Here is a 20121-nt window from a genome sequence, read left to right as displayed (position 1 = left end):
ATTTCGAGAGCTTAAATTATAATTACGAATTTCGTCGTATAGCAAACTATTAACTAAAAACAATTACATACCTACAAGAAAAAAATGTCATGGCTATTTATTGGAGAAAAAATGGTTTCGTTTGCTGAAACGTTTATAAAACTGAGATTTCCCTGTGGCGTGCAGTTTATTACGATTGAGTTGGAGAATCGAATATGTTTTGGTTTTCATATTTTAAAGTGTTTATTATTAATTATGTTTACATAATTATACAGTAGAACCCGTTTATAGTGAACCCGCCTATAATGAATTCCCGTTTATTGTGAATTTCCGTCTCGGTCCCGGCAAAATGATGTGAGGTTATGTATTAATTTATTGGATATAGCGTACAACTTTTGTCAATGTTGATACGTTTTCCCGTGTACCACGAACAAATTTTGCCGACATAATGCACATTTATCTCAAATATTTTCATTTAATTACAAGTTTTTTCACAAAACGTCTATTCTGGATCACATTGAAGTTTTTCTCCGCAATACGCTACTCGATTGTCCACTGTTCATATTATAAACAAGTCGTATTCGAGTGGCCTCGGTAGGCTACGTGTAGCCAAAGATGGTGATCAGTTTGGTGAAAATAAAAAATAGTTTTCCCTTCATAGTTAAAGAATGGGCGAACGCGTGTACATTTAATATGTTATCAAAATTAAACATAAAATACCGCCACACAAATACGTATGTACATTATAGCAGCAAATTCATTTGTATTGTTCACGTTTCAGACATTTTGATCGAGTAAGTTTCGTAAGACTACCACTAGATAGAACTCTGTGGACTAAATTTTTCCATAGAAAGTGAAAAAATTTTGTTCCAGCTTTAGCAACTGCAATACTAAATGATACGTAGTGATCTTTGATGCGCCAAACTCGTTACTTTTCGTTTATTTACTTTTGACGGTAAAAAGAATTTCGTGTTATTAAGCTGCGAAAATGTGCTTCAATAAGAAATATGTACATAAAAAGTGATGAAAAACGCGGTAAAAAACATAAGGCATTATCTGTGCGAGATAAACTGGACATTATTGAAAAGATAAGACTCCAACCCCACTGTCCCGCACGTGTTAATAGCAAAGGAACTGGGAATTGCAACATCCACATTAAGTACAATATTAAACAAGCTGAACAATCTTCTTTCTCAAGCTGTGAATACGTCACAGAGTATTAAACGCCTGAAAAATGGAAAATACACCGATGTCGAAGAACCATTAATAGAAAGTTTGTACATGTGTAGTGCATTAAAAATATCTGCATTTGCTCATAAAACTGTTGCTTTGAGTATTTTCATTCGTTCTTTTCTTGGCTTAGGCCAATGTGTAGTTAAGATTTTGCTTTTGAGTATGTATTGTCAATATAAAAGTTTTCCCAGATATAAAGTTTCCCCTCTATAGTGAACATATAAACTACTCCCTTCAGATTCATTATAACAGGGTTCTATTGTACATATTTCAATCTCAGTGTAAAAAATAATTGCCAGTAGTTACAGTTAGAAAAAAGAGAACAAATATTATTTTTAAATTAATCAGTTATTTTTAATTATTCTGAATCGGATTTATATCTCAAATATTACCAGGGATTCAAATCGGATTCGAACCGAACTGAAAATCAAGGATTCGCACATCCCTAATTATTACAAATATTATTTAACCTGTTAACGCAATTCCCGACTCTGTTGTTTACTAAATGTGTGTGTGTGTGTGTGTGTGTGTGTGTGTGTGTGTGTGTGTGTGTGTGTGTGTGTGTGTGTGTGTGTGTGTGTGTGTGTGTGTGTGTGTGTGTGTGTGTGTGTGTGTGTGTGTGTGTGTGTGTGTGTGTGTGTGTGTGTGTGTGTGTGTGTGTGTGTGTGTGTGTGTGTGTGTGTGTGTGTGTGTGTGTGTGTGTGTGTGTGTGTGTGTGTGTGTGTGTGTGTGTGTGTGTGTGTGTGTGTGTGTGTGTGTGTGTGTGTGTGTGTGTGTGTGTGTGTGTGTGTGTGTGTGTGTGTGTGTGTGTGTGTGTGTGTGTGTGTGTGTGTGTGTGTGTGTGTGTGTGTGTGTGTGTGTGTGTGTGTGTGTGTGTGTGTGTGTGTGTGTGTGTGTGTGTGTGTGTGTGTGTGTGTGTGTGTGTGTGTGTGTGTGTGTGTGTGTGTGTGTGTGTGTGTGTGTGTGTGTGTGTGTGTGTGTGTGTGTGTGTGTGTGTGTGTGTGTGTGTGTGTGTGTGTGTGTGTGTGTGTGTGTGTGTGTGTGTGTGTGTGTGTGTGTGTGTGTGTGTGTGTGTGTGTGTGTGTGTGTGTGTGTGTGTGTGTGTGTGTGTGTGTGTGTGTGTGTGTGTGTGTGTGTGTGTGTGTGTGTGTGTGTGTGTGTGTGTGTGTGTGTGTGTGTGTGTGTGTGTGTGTGTGTGTGTGTGTGTGTGTGTGTGTGTGTGTGTGTGTGTGTGTGTGTGTGTGTGTGTGTGTGTGTGTGTGTGTGTGTGTGTGTGTGTGTGTGTGTGTGTGTGTGTGTGTGTGTGTGTGTGTGTGTGTGTGTGTGTGTGTGTGTGTGTGTGTGTGTGTGTGTGTGTGTGTGTGTGTGTGTGTGTGTGTGTGTGTGTGTGTGTGTGTGTGTGTGTGTGTGTGTGTGTGTGTGTGTGTGTGTGTGTGTGTGTGTGTGTGTGTGTGTGTGTGTGTGTGTGTGTGTGTGTGTGTGTGTGTGTGTGTGTGTGTGTGTGTGTGTGTGTGTGTGTGTGTGTGTGTGTGTGTGTGTGTGTGTGTGTGTGTGTGTGTGTGTGTGTGTGTGTGTGTGTGTGTGTGTGTGTGTGTGTGTGTGTGTGTGTGTGTGTGTGTGTGTGTGTGTGTGTGTGTGTGTGTGTGTGTGTGTGTGTGTGTGTGTGTGTGTGTGTGTGTGTGTGTGTGTGTGTGTGTGTGTGTGTGTGTGTGTGTGTGTGTGTGTGTGTGTGTGTGTGTGTGTGTGTGTGTGTGTGTGTGTGTGTGTGTGTGTGTGTGTGTGTGTGTGTGTGTGTGTGTGTGTGTGTGTGTGTGTGTGTGTGTGTGTGTGTGTGTGTGTGTGTGTGTGTGTGTGTGTGTGTGTGTGTGTGTGTGTGTGTGTGTGTGTGTGTGTGTGTGTGTGTGTGTGTGTGTGTGTGTGTGTGTGTGTGTGTGTGTGTGTGTGTGTGTGTGTGTGTGTGTGTGTGTGTGTGTGTGTGTGTGTGTGTGTGTGTGTGTGTGTGTGTGTGTGTGTGCAATGATTTGCCACTAGTGCATCCTAGTAGGCGTGAGGTAAAATAGCCATGAAAGCTTTTAGTTTTACTCTCCAGAGCTGTTGCTAACATGCGGGATGGCGTAAAATAAAAGTTGGCCGAACGCAAGGGCGTCTGACATAAATACGCAACAAAGGAAGCATACAGCTATTAAGAGAAGAACAAAATATTGTTTTTTTGATTCATTACATTATCAATGTGTTGCATTGTAGATAATGCTACAAAAGTGCCATGGTGCTTGAACAAAATTATAATTCAAGTGAAAGAAAACAGCGGTACTTTAACTTAAAATCATACCGTAATTCATTGGCGAGGGGCGGGTGTAAAATGTTATAGCAGGGTGTCCACAGTTAGTACTTACGAACTAGATCTAGTACTTTTATAAGTTTTTTTAGTCGTCTAGTACACTTAGGCTCAGATCTAGTACTTTTTTTCCTTTAATACAATAATATTACAGTAACTCCAATATGTTTTATTATTAAGCGTAATTATTTAAAAAAAAAAAAAAAAAAAAAACATGGAATGTATGTGTGTGTGTGGTGTGATATTTAAGTTAGAGCATCGCAATATTTCATAATAACTTCTTAAATTGTTAAAAACCCTAACAAATTATGATTTAGTACTTTTGTTTTTTCTTCAAATCTAGTACTTTTTTTTTCTCGCCTAAGTTTGTACGAAATATTTTTTTTCCTTGTGAACACCCTGTATAGTCCCCCCCCCCCCCCCTCCCCGTGCACGACGAGAAGACTGCGTGCTGGATCAGAGGATCTGCCGCGTCGCCGACACGAGTCTCTGGCACCCGGGGCATGGATGGATTCATGACCCCCCCCCAATCATTTTTTGCACATACCACACCAATAAAGCGGGGGGTCCGGGGGCCCTCCCACGGAAAAATGGTGCTAATTAAGGATTTTCCATACCTACATGTAACAGTTTCTGTGCTACTGTACCTTCCACGCACGAAACCACTATGTCCATAAAGTACTAGTCTGTATAATCACTAGACTTGTTCATTAAATAATATGTTGAGACGTTTTATTGTAAATCAGATCGGACATTCCTAGCATGCAAGTTAAAAAAACTTTTTACCGGTTACCAGTTGTAGTAGGAATTGCAATGCAAGCCGGCGATTTCGGCACCCCCCCCCCCCCAATTACGGCCCTGAGTACACCCCTCACGCAGGAGCCAGCGAGCGTCGCCGACACAAGTACACCCCTCGCTCGGCTGGGGCCGGACCGCCGCGCTGACCTTCCTGGAAGTGCACGTCGTTGGCGATGAAGGACACGCCCTCCTGCACCTCGAGGCACGGGTGGCGCAGCTGCTTGAAGCTCATCACGCGCGGGGCGCCGTCCTCAACCAGCTCCGGCCGCACGTACGGCTTGGGAGCGCTCGCCGCGGCCTCCGCGAAGCTCGTCAGCACGTCGAGCTGCGCCAGCGTGCCGTTCAGCTGCTGCAGCGTGCCCACGTAGCCCGCTGCGCACACACACGCACAGCCTCCGTCACTTCACGTCGTGCTGCGCCAGCGTGCCGTTCAGCTGCTGCAGCGTGCCCACGTAGCCCGCTGCGCACACACACGCACAGCCTCCGTCACTTCACGTCGTGCTGCGCCAGCGTGCCGTTCAGCTGCTGCAGCGTGCCCACGTAGCCCGCTGCACGCACACACACACGCATATTATCTTTGAAAGATTTGTGCAATGGGAGTGCATGACTTGATGTAAGTTTTTTGGACATTCACCATTACTGATTTGATCACCACAGATAAATATACAAAACTTGTAAAAGACCCCACAGCCAGCATTGAAAGAAAAGTGTAACAAACTCTATCTCAGCAATGACGTATGTCCAAAAACTTACATCAAGTCACACACACACACGCATCGTCTCCGTCACTTCACGTCGCGCTGCTCTAGTACTTCCTTGTCGAGTCCCTCTTCATGCATCTGTTCGAGTCCCATTTCAAGCCTAGCGGCCTACTCTCCATTCATGCAGTAGACTTTATTCTTGTTGACATTTCAAAAAAAGGCCTTTTTCATATTTAATTAACGTTTTTAAAGGAGCCAAGCAACAGCGAGTCAATCGTAATTCTGAAGCTGGATGTTGACAGTTAAACTGTTTTATGTAAGGCACCTCAATATTTATATAGCAGCATCATCATTACGAAGTTATTGTAACTAACCCGTAAGGTTTATAATGTATATATTTTTGTTGATGCAAATCTTGGCACTTTATCACTGGTATCTATTTTGTGTTCGCACATCGGGTGAGAGGGAGGAAACAACATGCCAACTCAGCTATAATAATAACAACAACAACAACAACATAGCTTGACGTTATAAAGTGTCACCTAATGTGTCAAATAAAATAACAAATAGCATGAAGTACTTGTAATCTTTTGTTAAGATCTTGTTCACCCACCTTAAATGATGAGTGCAACAACATCTTTTATTTACGCCAGGCAATCTTCAAAGAGTCAAACACTTGAAAAAAGTAAAATTTTATGGAACTGAAGTGGTACTTGGCACCCAGCAAAATTCTTCTTCAAGTGCTTATGCATGTGAAATTTAGACCAATCACGAGCTAGCCCGAGGTCTGGATTGATATGCAACATTAAGTTAAAAACATGTAAAGGAAGCAGCTAAACAATGACGTCGACCGGGGCTACGCCCTCCCTAAGCCCGATGTGCCTCACGCCGTCGCCACCCCTCTCCTCCCACCACCACCCTCTATTTCAAACCTCCCACCCTGTGTGTGTGTGTGTGTGTGTGTGTGTGTGTTGGGCGCCCGGCAAGAGGCGGTGCTAGAGTCGGTGCGACGACCCCTTTCTTTTATTAAAATAAACAATGTATAAACCATTTTATGTAATAAAATATCCCTAATTGTCACGCCTCAAGTTTTAGTAAGTAAGGACGTCGCAGCGCCCCATGCGGGCATCCGCAGAACTACCCGCCAATAGTTTTTAAACTTTAATAAGAAATAACACCATAACTAAAGGTTGTTAATTATAAATAAGTGTACTTAAATTATGTTTGATTTTTAAATAATATTTGTTTGATTAAGTATGTTACCGGACGGCTGCCCGGTAACAAAGCGGGAACTTAACCCTTCCTGGCGACCATGATGCTCTGGTCTCGTCAGTCTGTTTCCGTTCGCCGCCTGGAGTAGGAGCGGCCCGCGCACCTCGTCGACTTCATCTCTTTTGTTCACTGATCCATTAGTTTCCGTCGCATCTTTAAATAAATCTAAAACTTTCTAACTTCTTCGAGGCCTGCTCCAGGTGGTAGACTCCTTCGCCTAAATATTTGTTTTCCGTTTACGGATATTTCGTACGCGTAATCCGTGATTGACTCTCAAGGCCAGGCCACGCGGTGACCGGGTCAGCCTATAAACTGGTTAGCACCCGCAACGGTGTTTTTTAGTACTTTACGTAAAACTCTTTTAACATTTTTGTAACGTGCCTTGTAATAATAAGCCTGTGCAAGTTCGCTGGTAATAAAATCACTAGCTCAGAATGTGTGGTTCAGTGGTCACGTGTATAATTCCCTGAGTTCCGAGGCGTGTGGGACGCCTAAAGAGCCCACGAACACGACGCACGAGGGGGGAGATTAGCCTAGCCCCACACGGGTCACATCACGGCCCTGAGCCGAGAGTTTGTAGCCGGGTCCACGTGCCCTTCCACGTGGTGGCGCCCAAATTACTCCGTTTCGTCCATCCGAAAACCCCCCCCCTACGACAAATCAAACAAACTTCGAAACCTTAGATAATGAAGGTTGCCGGCAATACTATGCTAATATTTTGGAGGCTATGATTTAATCCATTTGCGTGTCAAAAGTTAAAGCTTGTGAAGCTTTCGACCAGGGTAAATAATAAAATAAAATAAAATAAAAACCCAAACAAAACAACTGTTTTTTTTTTGTTTAAACCAATTTTTTTGTTGTTTAAACCAGTTTTTTTGTTGTTTTTGTTCTCAAATAAAAGCCATACAACATCTCGCTTTTTGCCACTCATGTTGAACCAGAAAATTTATAATGTCAAAGAACTAAGTCCAGCAAATCTGCACATCTGACTGAGGTTTAACCACAGAAAGGGTATTTCCCCACATGATGATGATTCTCCATAGAATGGGTGTTTCCCACAGAATGGGGATTTACAGCACAGTCTGAGATTTCCCACGGAATAGGAATTTTTTTTTAAATAATGTTTTTTCCACTCTATTTTTACACGGTGATTCAAATTCAATATGTACTTATTTACTACTAGTTTAAATGATAAGATCTTGATTAGTACATAATTCTTTTTGTTCCTGTAAATCACAAGAAACATTAATGGGCAAACTATTGTCATTAGAGTGGAATGAGATATTAATTAAAAATATTAAGATATTCTATTTAAATACATAATTTAATTTTTATTGTAAAAAAAACTACTTGGTTCGAACAGTGGTTTAAATCGTTACGGTTTAAATCAGCCAACCCTGCTTTTGACAGATGGACAGATGCAGGGGCGCAACAGCAGGAAGGGGGGGGGGGGGGGGGGGGGGGGGGGGCAAGGGTATTATGCCCCCCCCCCCGCCCAATTCTGAAACCTTGAAGTGGGGGCAAACGGGGGCAAAGAAAGTGCTGTGTAATCAAATTTTAGATAATAAAACTGCTTAAATAGCACCATTTTCCACCTTGAAATACAAATTTTCCCGGCGGAGGACCCCCGGACACCCCCCCCCCCCCCCCCCCCGCTTCAAGGGGGCGGATCGTTGATTCTATATAAAAAGGTATATTGCCCCCCCCCCCCCCCTTTGGAAATTTTGTTGTTGCGCCCCTGGACAGATGTAATCTTTTTGGGCCCTCTGGTCGGCTCGAGGTCACGCGACGGGGAAACAGACGGCGACTCCGTACCGGCGATGGTCGTGATCTCCGACACGATGGCCTTCTGCTGCTCGGCGTACCGAGCCCGGACCGACAGGTACTCGGCGTTGAGCTCCGAGAGGGCGGGCGTGCGGAACCGCACCCCGCTCTTGTTGGTGTCGATGGTCTGGAACGCCTTGTTGCCCCGGATGGCTCGCTCCTCCTTCGACACAGGGGAACACGAGCCGACTGTAACACTGGCACACGCTCACGTTTCCTCGCCAAGCTCACACTGCAACCAGGAACAACTGTTCAAAATGCAATTTTATTTATTATTATTATTATTATTATTTGTAATTTGTCACATGCCCACCAACAGTCGTAGACTTTAGTGGTGGGCACTGCATGCAATAACAGGAACACATTTTTATCACTACCAGTGTATGGACTCCCACACATTGAAATAACTATCATGCGTACGTATTTCACAATATATCAATTTTGGTACTTAATCCTTGAAAGTACTTTATACGCACTGTCATTAAAATGCAAGTGCTTTATACCACACATTGATAAAACTTACATATGTACTTCAAAAAATTATCAATTTTGGTACTCCATACCGAAAATTCTTTATATGCACTGTCATTAAATGTAAAATATCTTGGGGGGAGAGGAATCAAAAGTCGCCATCATAAATATTGAGGCCATAACAATTTGCTATCCTTTGTTTTTCAAAATTTGTCTTTGTTAAAGCATATGGAACACCTGACAATAACAAATGGTGCTAATACAAGTCTCCCCTGTGAACTCATCGGCATTAGTTTATATTTTATTTTATTTTTGGTGATGACTAAATCTTTAATTCTGTTAATAGACTATGTTATGGTCTTTGTAAACCCCTGAATTTGTGATCTATACTTTTAACGAAGCCGAATTTTAAATATCAGGCGATTAAAATACATTATGGCATAACAACACTGTGAAAACCAATATGTCATCGTCCCAATTCCTGTCACTTGTCTTTAAAACAAGGAATTCATATTAGAGATATCTTAACACCCTTCTCATGCATTTCCTCTGTGCTGTATATATAGAGACCGGAAAAATTCGCGAGTTCATTTCGCGATAGGCTAAAATACAAATAGTTATACCTCACTGCTGCCTCTGCTATTGGTTCACAACTCACCTGGATGCCTCTGGGCCAATGAGAAACACCCAACCAAAGATGTATCGAATCACATGCTGCTACGTTGGGACGTCTCACAAGACAGCAGCCAATGAGTGGGTGACATTTGACCGAGTGTAAGTAGAACAATGGAGTTCATCCTACAGGTCATTGAACCCGCAAATTTTTCCGGTCCTTATGTATATAAATTATTTGTAGGGACAAGTTTATTTGGTGAATTGCAATAAAACCAAAATTACACCAAAAGCATGTCATAACACCGTATAACGGTATAACCCGAAATGCACGTTAAATCATGGAATTAAGTAGCATTTAACCAAAACTTAATTTTAATCATAAATTAAAAAAAAGTAATATTTAACGTTTGAAATTCAAGGACTGTCTTTTTTTCCGGACAAAATTTGTAGCAAAGTGCATATATCAGAAAATTTAATTTTTTTACTATGCATCTCTTGTTGAATCACTTTCAAACCATAAATGCTCGCTAATTTATTTTTCTTGTTCTGATTGTATCTGTTTTAGAACAATTCAAAACAAATTTTTTTATGCGGCATATAAATATTAGCACTATTTTAGTGGAGTTAAGTTTTACAAAACAGTTTTTTTATAAAAATAAAAAAAACAATAACACTATAATCCTGTTTTTTAATAGTGAAATTGGACTAAAAATAAAACCCTAAAACCTTGTCCCAACTGACTGGATTCGCGTGGCAGGTTTAGTGCACACAGTTATCGGAGACTGCTGCGACCCACCTTGAGCGTGACGCGGAGGAAGTACCCCAGCTGGCTGCTGGACTCCAGCTTCAAGGTCTTGCCCGGCTCCATCGCCAGCTCCGCCGCCACTCTGACGTGCTGCTGCCGGATGCGCTCCTCCAGGGAGTCCATGTTGGAGCGCATTTCTGGAACAAACCACTGGGCAGGTCAACTCCTCGGCTCTGGTGGTGGTGGTGGTGGTGGTGGTGTGGTGGTGGTGGTATGGTGGTGGTGGTGTGGTGGTGGTATGATGGTGGTATGGTGGTGGTGGTATGGTGGGGACGGGTGGCGGGGGGCGGGGTGCGGGCGGGCGCACCTTGCAGGTCCTCGTCGAAGGAGGCCTTCACCAGGAACTCGCCCCGGTCCACCAGCTCCAGGTCGAGCGTGGACTCCACCATGTCCTGGAACTTGGCCATGTCGCGCAGCAGGTCTCGTAGGGGCTCGGCGCACACGGCCCGCAGGGTGGCGTCCTGGCCGGGGGCGCCCACCGCCTCCACGAGGGCCGGCAGCCGCTTCACCGCCTGGTAGATCCTGCAGGCCGGCCACCACGCCCGAGTCCTCCAACACTGGGCACGCCAGCAGCTCAACACCCTTCAGCACGTACCTTCGTCGCACCCTTATTTTATGGATTCAAAATTTGGATAAAAAAAAACCTCTCGCGTGAACGTCACATGATGTTTCTGGTCCCGCTATTAGATTTTAGATTCAGAGCGCTTTGTGTGGGTATTTTTTTCCCATATAAAACGACGTATTTTAAAATAGAAATCTAATATTTATTCGGACATTACCTCTCACTTATTTATAATTAACGGAAATACGAAGTCGTTCGACGTGTAAAATTTTCTTTCAAAGACTTTTTCAAACGGTTATGACTTTCATCTGTTTGTCTGCGTCGCCGCAGCTGTACCGCTCACAAAAAATGTAGCCGGCGCTCGTTGCGATCATTAACGTTTGGTTATGTTGCTTCCCGTATGGAGAGCGTGCACACGGAGCCAGAGTATCGATATCTCGCCGAGTGCATGCAACGCGCGTTCTCTGTCGAGTGCCGAGGTTAACTACATCCGATGGCCCGCACTCTTTCGTGGTGCGCACTACGATGGTTACGTGTTCGTTCAGGCTCGAATTCGGATCACAGATATTGCTTTTCTGTTTAGAGTTGAAGAAACATTTTTGTTACATGATTTCTTGTAGATTTAAATTGCTGGCGTGATCTTTTATACTTCACTTTTTAAATAAACGTACTCTCCATGAATGGTATTTTTTTATGAATACTTTATCTAACAATAACATTTATATAATACGTGAATCAATAGAATTTTGTTGCAATGAAATTAGCACAATCAGTGCTGTGAATTATTTGTATCAACTGTCAATATAATGTAAAGTTATAAATATATATCAAAACAAAAACAAAATACATTTAAGTAAACCCAATTTCCCCTGTATCCTTTAAATTTTATATTGCTAGGTTTTCAAACTAATCTAACCAATAAAAATTCAATCACATTTAATTTCAAATTTGCTCTGTATTAGTTTTTTAAATACTAAACCAATTTTGTTATATATATTTTTTTGCAAGTGAAGATGTTAAATATAAAATAAAAAAAATCATTTATCAGTAGAGACCCGTGAATTTCGCGGATTCAATAACCTCCAGGATAGACTCCAATATCCTCTACACACTCGGGTAAATGCCAACTGTTCATTGGCTGCTGACTTGTGAGTCGTCTCGACTGGGTGGCTTGTGATTCGACACTTCTACGAGCGAGGGTCTCTAATTGGCCCCCAGTCCTCCAGATTAACAGAGAACCAATGGCAGAAGCAGCACTAAGGTATCATTACTTGAATTTTAGCATAACATGAAATGAATCCGCGAAATTCACTGGTCTCTATTTATCGGGTTACATAATTATTAAAATAAAACATTAGCAATTTTCATATTGTTTCGCGGTATTGGATTGTGTCTGCGCCGCCGCTCACCGGTACAGGTCCTGCATGGAGGCCTTCCCGCGCAGCAGGCGCCGTGCCAGCGCCTGGAAGTCCGGCACGCGGCGCAGGTGCTCCTGGGACAGCGCCTGGCGCAGCTCCACGCCCGCCAGCAGCGCGCCGACCACGTCCTGGCGCTCCCGCACCGCGTTCGCGTCCCTCAGTGGCTGCTTCAGCCACTGCGCCAGCAGCCTGCACCAGTCGCCACGGTCTCAAGTACCGGCTGCTTCAGCCACTGCGCCAGCAGCCTGCACCAGTCGCCACGGTCTAAAGTACCGGCTGCTTCAGCCACTGCGCCAGCAGCCTGCACCAGTCGCCACGGTCTAAAGTACCGGCTGCTTCAGCCACTGCGCCAGCAGCCTGCACCAGTCGCCACGGTCTCAAGTACCGGCTGCTTCAGCCACTGCGCCAGCAGCCTGCACCAGTCGCCACGTCGCTCGAATGACCAGCTCACCTGCGCTACAGAGACTACAGGCCCCGCCTACCTGGGCACAGTAGCGGATCCAGAAGGGGGGGCCAAGGGGGTTCAAGCCCCCTCCATAAGCATCTGGGTCCACTATTGTTTTAGTGTTTGCCTTGATAAAGCCTAGCCTCAGCTAGGTCAAGCCCCTCCCAAACCAAAATCCTTTATCCGCCACTGCCTGGGCACACATAAGGTGTGCAAAACTTCAAAAAAAAAATAATAAAACCAAGTAATTTGAAAACTCTCAACACATAGGAGTGGTGTCTTTTTATAAAAAAAAAGCACTCAAGATTACGCCGAGGGCTGTTTCCGTATTCCGTTACCAAAGAATTATTTTCACGGGCGTTCAAAAATGGCTTGAAACTAGTGTTTTTTTCCAAACTCAGTTGTATGCGTGTGTCTTATCTCGCGTCTATTCGTCTCGATGCTTGTCCGTGAAGTGGTAACTAGACGTACTACTACTACACTGCACGCTTTTTGATGATGGACAAATTGAAAATCAAAAACCAGGGATCGGTTCAACAAAAAAAAAAAAAAATTGCAGTAAACATTTAGTGAACGACAGGAATGAAACAAATGATGTATGTAAAAAAAAAAATTAAAATTAATCCTGACAGACAATATCAATATTTGATTAAAGAGTAAGAGGGAGAAGAGAAGGGAGCAGATGCTAGAGAAAAAAAATTGGTTGTCTGTAAAGTCAGTTTACGGACAATAATTTAACGTGAAAACGTCATAACAAAACATTGAAGAAATGATTGCATACTTTTATGAATAAAATTGAATCATTTTTATTTCTTTATCACTATTTTGTATGGATACAAAGGAGTGAAATGAAATCTACAATTTAATTGATAAATTTACTTTTATTTGCACTCATTAATTCAAACATGTTTATTACTTCAACGGACAGATTATTTCAACTATAACTTTTACACACGTTTGCTATTTAACTTCTTCCAATCTGTGTTTATTATGTTGAGGATAGGACAATGATAGGAAAAGTAGGAAACGAATGGGAGTGTTTCAAGTTTAATGTGCCTCGAAAAGGTCAAATCGACGGTTGTTCCAATCGAGCGGAAGAGAGATAGATGCGGCGCAAGCGTACGATGAGCGTAACGGGACACAGCGTAACGGGACACAGCGTAACGGGAAAATGTGCATTACGGGACACTTTTTCGTGCGTGCAGCCGGCGTTCATCGATTTATTAGACGTTGTCACGTCAGAAACTGATCCTCTGAAACAGCGTCGAGGTGCCGGCGACAGAGAGCGACTCGCACCTGTGTCCCTGGGGCGTGCGGCAGCGGTCCAGCAGACCCAGCAGGCTGTGGTGGGCGTTGGCGGCCGTGGCGCCGGGCGGGGGCAGCAGGCTCAGGGCGCGCACCGCGGCCGCGTCCATGTGCACGTAGCGCGACCAGTCCAGCACGGACAGGCTGTACTGCCCCAGGCTGGAGGCGTCGCTGACCAGCTGCGGGCAACCAGGCGGGCCCCGAGGCTAACACTTGCAGACGTCAGCAACAGCGTGAAACCCCTTTTAATAAGTTCCTGAATTATTTTTTAAATTTAGGGCTCTTTCTTGTGACCGTCGGGCCAAGGCCAGCCCCGCTAGTCTCAGAACTCCTCAGCTACACTCACAAACGTCAACCACAGCGTGAAACCCCTATTATTAAGTTTCTGAATTTCTTTTTTTTTTTAATTTAGCGCTCTTTAACATGGAACTTGTTTAACAGATTTTTACAAATAAAAGTGCTTTAATATCATTTTGTGACAAAAGACATTTATCACTTAAATATTTACCGTCATTAGCCAGAAAACTTCCGTGAACAATGAAGTGATAAGTTTGGCAAACATATCATACTTTTTAATATTCAAAGAGAATTGGCCCGGAATATCCAGTTTAAAAATAAGACTCTTGTGTTCCAAAAAAAAAAAAATATTATATTTTTGTAAGCACCCTTTTAGAAAAAAAATGGTTTAAAATCATTTTATAACAAAGCCATTTAATGTTTGTTAACCAGACAACCTCCTTAAAAGAGTGAAATGACAATTGAGATTGTCAATCATATGCATAATTCTTCATGTCAAAAGCAGAATTATCTTAGAAAATCCAGTTTCTGTCAAAAAAATAATAATAATAAAAAATAATTTTCTTAGCACCTCCATCCAGACTATAAGGGGGTGCCTCCCATTTCTGGTCATGTTTTTATATTCATATTTATCTCTGATCAACTTTTAAGACTTTTTCAATCGTTTAACTTTCATGAAATGAAAAATTTATACAGCGCATACTTTTTGCATAATTAGCTGCCAAATTTACATTTTTCACTTTTTTGGGTTGTACAAATAAGGCGAATTTAATTGATTGCGGAACTGAAACTTTTTAGGTTTAACTGCAATGCCACTGGCTACTTAATGATATGGTTTGCATTTCTGTCACAATAACTCATATCATGTTTCTTGGCTGTTAAAATCGTAAAAAATTTGAGAATTATGAAATGCCAGGTAAAATTAATAAATATTTCCTGAAATAAATTCAAACCATTTTTTGAAGTAGCCAGTGGCATTGCAGTTAAACCTAAAAAGTTTAATTTTTTTTTTCAATAAATTAAATTCTCCTTATTTGTACAACCCAAGAAACATTAAAAATGTAACTTTGGCAGCTAATTATGCAAAATGTATGCGCTGTATATATATTTTTCATTTCGTGAAAGCTGAACAGTTGGAGAAGTCTACAAGTTTATCTGTAATTGCTGTAAATATAAAAAATGTGGACCTGAAATGGGAGGCTCCCCCTTAAGAGAAGCGTCACAAGTCCCCACCTCCAAGTACTTGATGAGGGCGGCGAGCGAGCAGACGGCCACGCCGAGCGTGGTCTCCGGCAGCGCCATGGAGTTCTCCTGCTGGCCCTTCTTGAACGCTATCAGCCGGTTCAGGTCTTGGAACAGGCTGTCCACCCCGAACTCTGCCTTCTTGCGCGGCGTCACCAGCACGCTGCTCCTCTCCACCACCTGGCCGAGCATCGCATCAACACTACAAACCACATGCCGTGATGGTTCTTTGATCCTGCAAACAACATGCCGTGATGGTTCTTTGTCCTGCAAACAACATGCCGTGATGGTTCTTTGTCCTGCAAACAACATGCCGTGATGGTTCTTTGTCCTGCAAACAACATGCCGTGATGGTTCTTTGTCCTGCAAACAACATGCCGTGATGGTTCTTTGTCCTGCAAACAACATGCCGTGATGGTTCTTTGTCCTGCAAGCAACATGCAGTGATGGTTCTTTGTCCTGCAAACAACGTGTCGTGATGGTTCTTTGTCCTGCAAACCACGTGTCGTGATGGTTCTTTGATCCTGCAAACAACATGCCGTGATGGTTCTTTGTCCTGCAAACAATATGCCGTGATGGTTCTTTGTCCTGCAAACAACATGCTGTGATGGTTCTTTGATCCTGCAAACAACATGCCGTGATGGTTCTTTGTCCTGCAAACTACAGTAACTTGTTTCACAACGTTTTAAGTTTTATTGACATTAAAAAATTTTAATTTTCTGTCAGCACCAGGGTAGCAAACTGATTCTCAGGAAACACATTTCAAAGTTTAAAGTTGAAAAATTATGGACCTACACCACTGCAGAGACTTTGTCCGTCGCAGACTACCCGGTCTTGTTAGTCACGATCTGGGTGACGGACAACTGCTCTGCCAGAGCCACTTACCCACACACCAATACTTCTGGAACACATTTGAACAAATCCACAGCATTCTTCAGAATGGGTTGTAAAGGAGGAGCCATTCATTAATCATGTAAGGGTGCCGAGAAAGAGGGGGTTAATAATCTCTTCATTACATTACCTCGTTGGAGGAGGGGGATGTATGTTAAAAGCCATTTTTGCGTAATATTTTAGTACAAGTTGAAATTTGCCTGCACCGAAAAATTTTTTTGGTTAACGCAAGAGTCCAAGCATCAACACCAAGAAGCACCGGGACGCATCGACTGATCGCAGCACAACAGCGCGTCGCTCACAACTCGATGTTTTACTATGGTACTGTTGGCTGCAGCGTTGAACCGTCGCAACTTGAAGATAGGAGCGGGCAAGTCTCGAGTCGGTCACGAGAAACCTCCAAGAGATTTCAAATCCTTGTTTGTAGTTCTTTTTACTAATAGTTTCCTTACATTAAGATTGTTTGAAATCTTTTTTTTCCAGAAGACTAAAAAATTATTTCTTTAAAAAAATAAAAATCTTCTATTTATGTTAAATGTTAACTTTTTTTAGTGTAACTGAAAATTTTTTTAACTGCATTTTTTTTTCCAGGGAAACTCTAGGTAAAAGCTTATGTAAGAAGGAAGGGGGGGAGGGCGTGACAGAGTAATCTTATCCTTGCATGGAGGTGGGGGGGGTCCCCACACGGCAGGTAGCGGACGACGCACCTTCTTCACGGCGGCGTACTCCTGGCTGGACTCTGAGCTGGGCAGCAGGCACTCCTTGGGGCCCGTCTGCACCACCAGCGCCTCCAGGCTCGAGAAGTGGTCGTCGTCCGGGAACTCGCACACGCACATGCGGCGCTCCGCGGCGTCCACCAGCGCCACCCCCCACCACCTGCAACACCCGCCCCTGACATTCTTCCTGTCGCGGTGTCGCCGGGACGCAGCCGACTGTCCGGTCGGCCCAATTTCTGACTGCGTTACCCACGCCCCGGGGCTCGCAATAGTCGCCGGGTTAACAAAGAAAAACACCCTGTTTGGATGGTATGTAATACCACAAATAAAGTAACTTGGAACACAAAGGGGACACAGAAAACCCCGAAGGGCTAAAGCTAAGAGGGGTCCATGAGCTTCTTTATTTCTTTCTTTCTTGTTGCAGTATCGCATTCACTACTGTCGTTCTAGAGTAGCTGTCTCGGATACTCCTTAAACTAAACTTTCAACTGATTAGTTAACTTATTCTGATTATTTTTGTTTTGTTGTGCAGATGAGAGATAACTTTTATTTCTAGCCAAATTGGAAGTTTAATACGTACATCATACGTATTTCATAAAGGTGCGTGAAGCTTTGGAAAACCGAAGTTGAATTGAAGACTAATATTTTTAAACTTGGACTTACCAGGGAGGGGGGGGGGGGGGAGGAAACACCGTCTGGACAGTCTAAAGATGTTTTTTAGCTCATTAAAAGTTATATCCATTGGATTTCTTCACTGCAGTCTTTGGCAAAGACTTAAAGCTTAGTCTTTAACTTTGATTTTGAATTTAAAAAAAACTTACATTCCAAATATCTAAATTGTTTCAAACAATTATACTCACTAATAAAATACGAAATTTTCAGCTGTTTTAAGCCAATGTTGTTGTCTGCTTGCTCTTTTAAAGTAGAAATTCTGTTTCCCTTAATGATCAAATATTTTTCTTGACACTCACGAATATTGGCTTTGTAGCAAGATAATTTTATTTAGCTAAAACTGTATTCCAGGCTGAAATAAAGCTGTCACTGACTTTTTACGTTCATACTAACATTTTCAGGTTTTTCCCGACCACTTCAAGCTACCATATTTTCCAAGTTGTCCATGTTCTCTAAATCCCGTGGCAAGCCTACTGCATGCAAGCCATCGTGTTTGTGCTGCAGGCATCAGTGTTCTGCAGAACAGCGCCTCTCGCGAACAAGGTGATCGCAACAGCTCATTGCTCAAGGGTCTTAGAAGTACCTCATTTTTTTTTAAGTCGGGAATTATGTACTGTGGACAACCGAGGTGTTTATACTATACCCTAACTTCTCTCTTGCACACAGCAGCATATGATAATTTACAAATTCTTCACAGTCAGTGTACAATAATCTCCATCATTGTGTGTCATAATTCCCAGTACAAAATACTATAATTATTGTGCGCACCGTAGAAACAGCTCAGAATCATCCAGCTTCCCTCACTACAAAGAATGAAAAACATGAAAACACAACTCGGGGGATACCGGGAAAGACTCGGCCACTACAGACGTAAGGCATCATCCCAACGTTCGCCAGCGAGTGATTTCGGGAATACCATGGACAACCGAACTCGGAATGGTTGGACAGGTATTCAAACCCAAGACTTCACGAACGACAGTCCGATGTTTTACCACAAGTAGCTCAGAAACTGTTCTGTTCCTTTTGTTTCGTCTTTTAATAATAACTTCACTCAACACATTGTATGTACATATTGTCTTTATTCACTATATCTTATCACATACTATTTGATCCTCTCACTCCATTTCCACTGTCTTCTCTGCCCATTACCCACAACCTTTCCTTCATCATTTCCCACCTTCACACCAACCTCAACCTCTGTTCTCCACAGTTCCCTCACTCACATACTTATCATACGGAAACTTGTATCATTTTCTTCAACGAAATAATACTAGCAGATTCCTGCCGAAGGTTTCGTTGCCGTGAGTCGGCTGAAAACTGTTCCGCACGCCGCAACCCCTCGTCAGCTGTCACTGAACACTCACCCTTCCCTTGGCGTCCCCGCCGAGCTTGACGGCGATGACGCAGGTGGACTCCACTATGTCCACGCTGGAGAACAGCAGGTCCTCGAACTGGGACAGGTTCCCGGGGGACCCCTGCAACAGCCGACGCTCCGGGCAGGCGGGACGCAACCCCCCGGGACACGCGACTCTGAAGTGGTCTCCTCGGCGAGGTGGCTTTGCTTCCCAAGTGTCCACATCCTCGGAACCAACATTTTCAAACTTGGACTGTTCCGAGACTACAAATCCAACCTTGTGAACTTTAACTCAGCAGTCGAGAGTCCTAACTAAAAAATTAAAAGGTCAGGCTTTGTAATACCGTTCATAGATACTTGATAAATTTATGAGTAATTTATGAAAATAAATTAAATAATATTTATTCTTATCATGGTTCATACATTCTTGTGAAATCAAAAATTAAGGAATTTCTAAGGACCCCTTTACTTAGGCTTTACCACTATCAAGAAGTATAACACTATTTGTTGTATCTCAAAATCCTTCAGGAAAACAAAAATATTAAATAGCTAATGCATAAAAAGTAATTTTCATTTTTTACAGATGAAATTATCTCTAGAACACATGACTAACTCAAGCATAGGGTCCATCTGAAATTTGGAACGCCAACATTTAACCTAACCACTAATTAAATTTACTTTATAAGTTCAATGTAAAAGACTAAATCACATATTTCAGTTAAGGTGAGATACAAAATACCTAAAACTAATTGAAAAACATTTTTGATTTATAAAATATAATCCCATGGCCCGAAATTCACGAAAAGGAACAGCGCATGCGCAAAGCGTTTGCTGCCAAGCCGGAAAAAAATGAACATCGAAATACTGAGATTCGTCCGATAGTTTATATTTACGGGTTTTTAAGGATTCTCAGTGAAATTTAAGGACTTACAAGGGTCGACACTCATTTAAAAAAAAAACAAATTGAGGATTTTTTTTAATGATATTAAGGAGGCGTATGAACCCAGCTTATGTATATAAACTATTAATATGGGTAAAAAAATTTAATAAGTCCTTAACTCAAGATCATAAACAAGGGCGTAGCAGTGTAAACGCTTTGGCGACTTTCCTACCCTAACGGCGGTGCACGACTGCACACGAGTGACGCGAAGGGACCTTGAACACGACAAGGAACGCAAGCGAAGGT

General features: G+C 42.6%; 2 protein-coding genes across 2 annotated transcripts in view; both read right to left on the bottom strand.

Annotated features, from left to right (window-relative positions):
• LOC134537236 (DNA mismatch repair protein Msh2) overlaps positions 1–18705 on the bottom strand; it is a 28746-nt gene extending 10041 nt beyond the window's left edge. The window contains exons 1-9 of the mRNA XM_063377503.1: positions 18701–18705; positions 16901–17069; positions 15294–15482; positions 13755–13942; positions 12005–12202; positions 10341–10555; positions 10025–10170; positions 8134–8305; positions 4493–4717 (exon numbers count right to left, since the gene is read on the bottom strand). Of these exons, the coding sequence (XP_063233573.1) occupies positions 4493–4717; positions 8134–8305; positions 10025–10170; positions 10341–10555; positions 12005–12202; positions 13755–13942; positions 15294–15482; positions 16901–17069; positions 18701–18705 (1507 nt within the window). The remainder of the gene's footprint in view (positions 1–4492; positions 4718–8133; positions 8306–10024; positions 10171–10340; positions 10556–12004; positions 12203–13754; positions 13943–15293; positions 15483–16900; positions 17070–18700) is intronic.
• A 225-nt stretch (positions 18706–18930) lies between these two features.
• The window catches only part of LOC134537235 (uncharacterized), a 2284-nt gene continuing 1093 nt past the window's right edge, over positions 18931–20121 (bottom strand). The window contains exon 2 of the mRNA XM_063377502.1: positions 18931–19199. Coding sequence (XP_063233572.1) covers positions 18931–19199 — 269 coding nt within the window. The remainder of the gene's footprint in view (positions 19200–20121) is intronic.

This window comes from Bacillus rossius, chromosome 12 (genome assembly GCF_032445375.1).
Source record: "Bacillus rossius redtenbacheri isolate Brsri chromosome 12, Brsri_v3, whole genome shotgun sequence".
Taxonomy (NCBI): domain Eukaryota; kingdom Metazoa; phylum Arthropoda; class Insecta; order Phasmatodea; family Bacillidae; genus Bacillus; species Bacillus rossius.
This window is presented reverse-complemented; position numbering and strand designations above follow the sequence as displayed.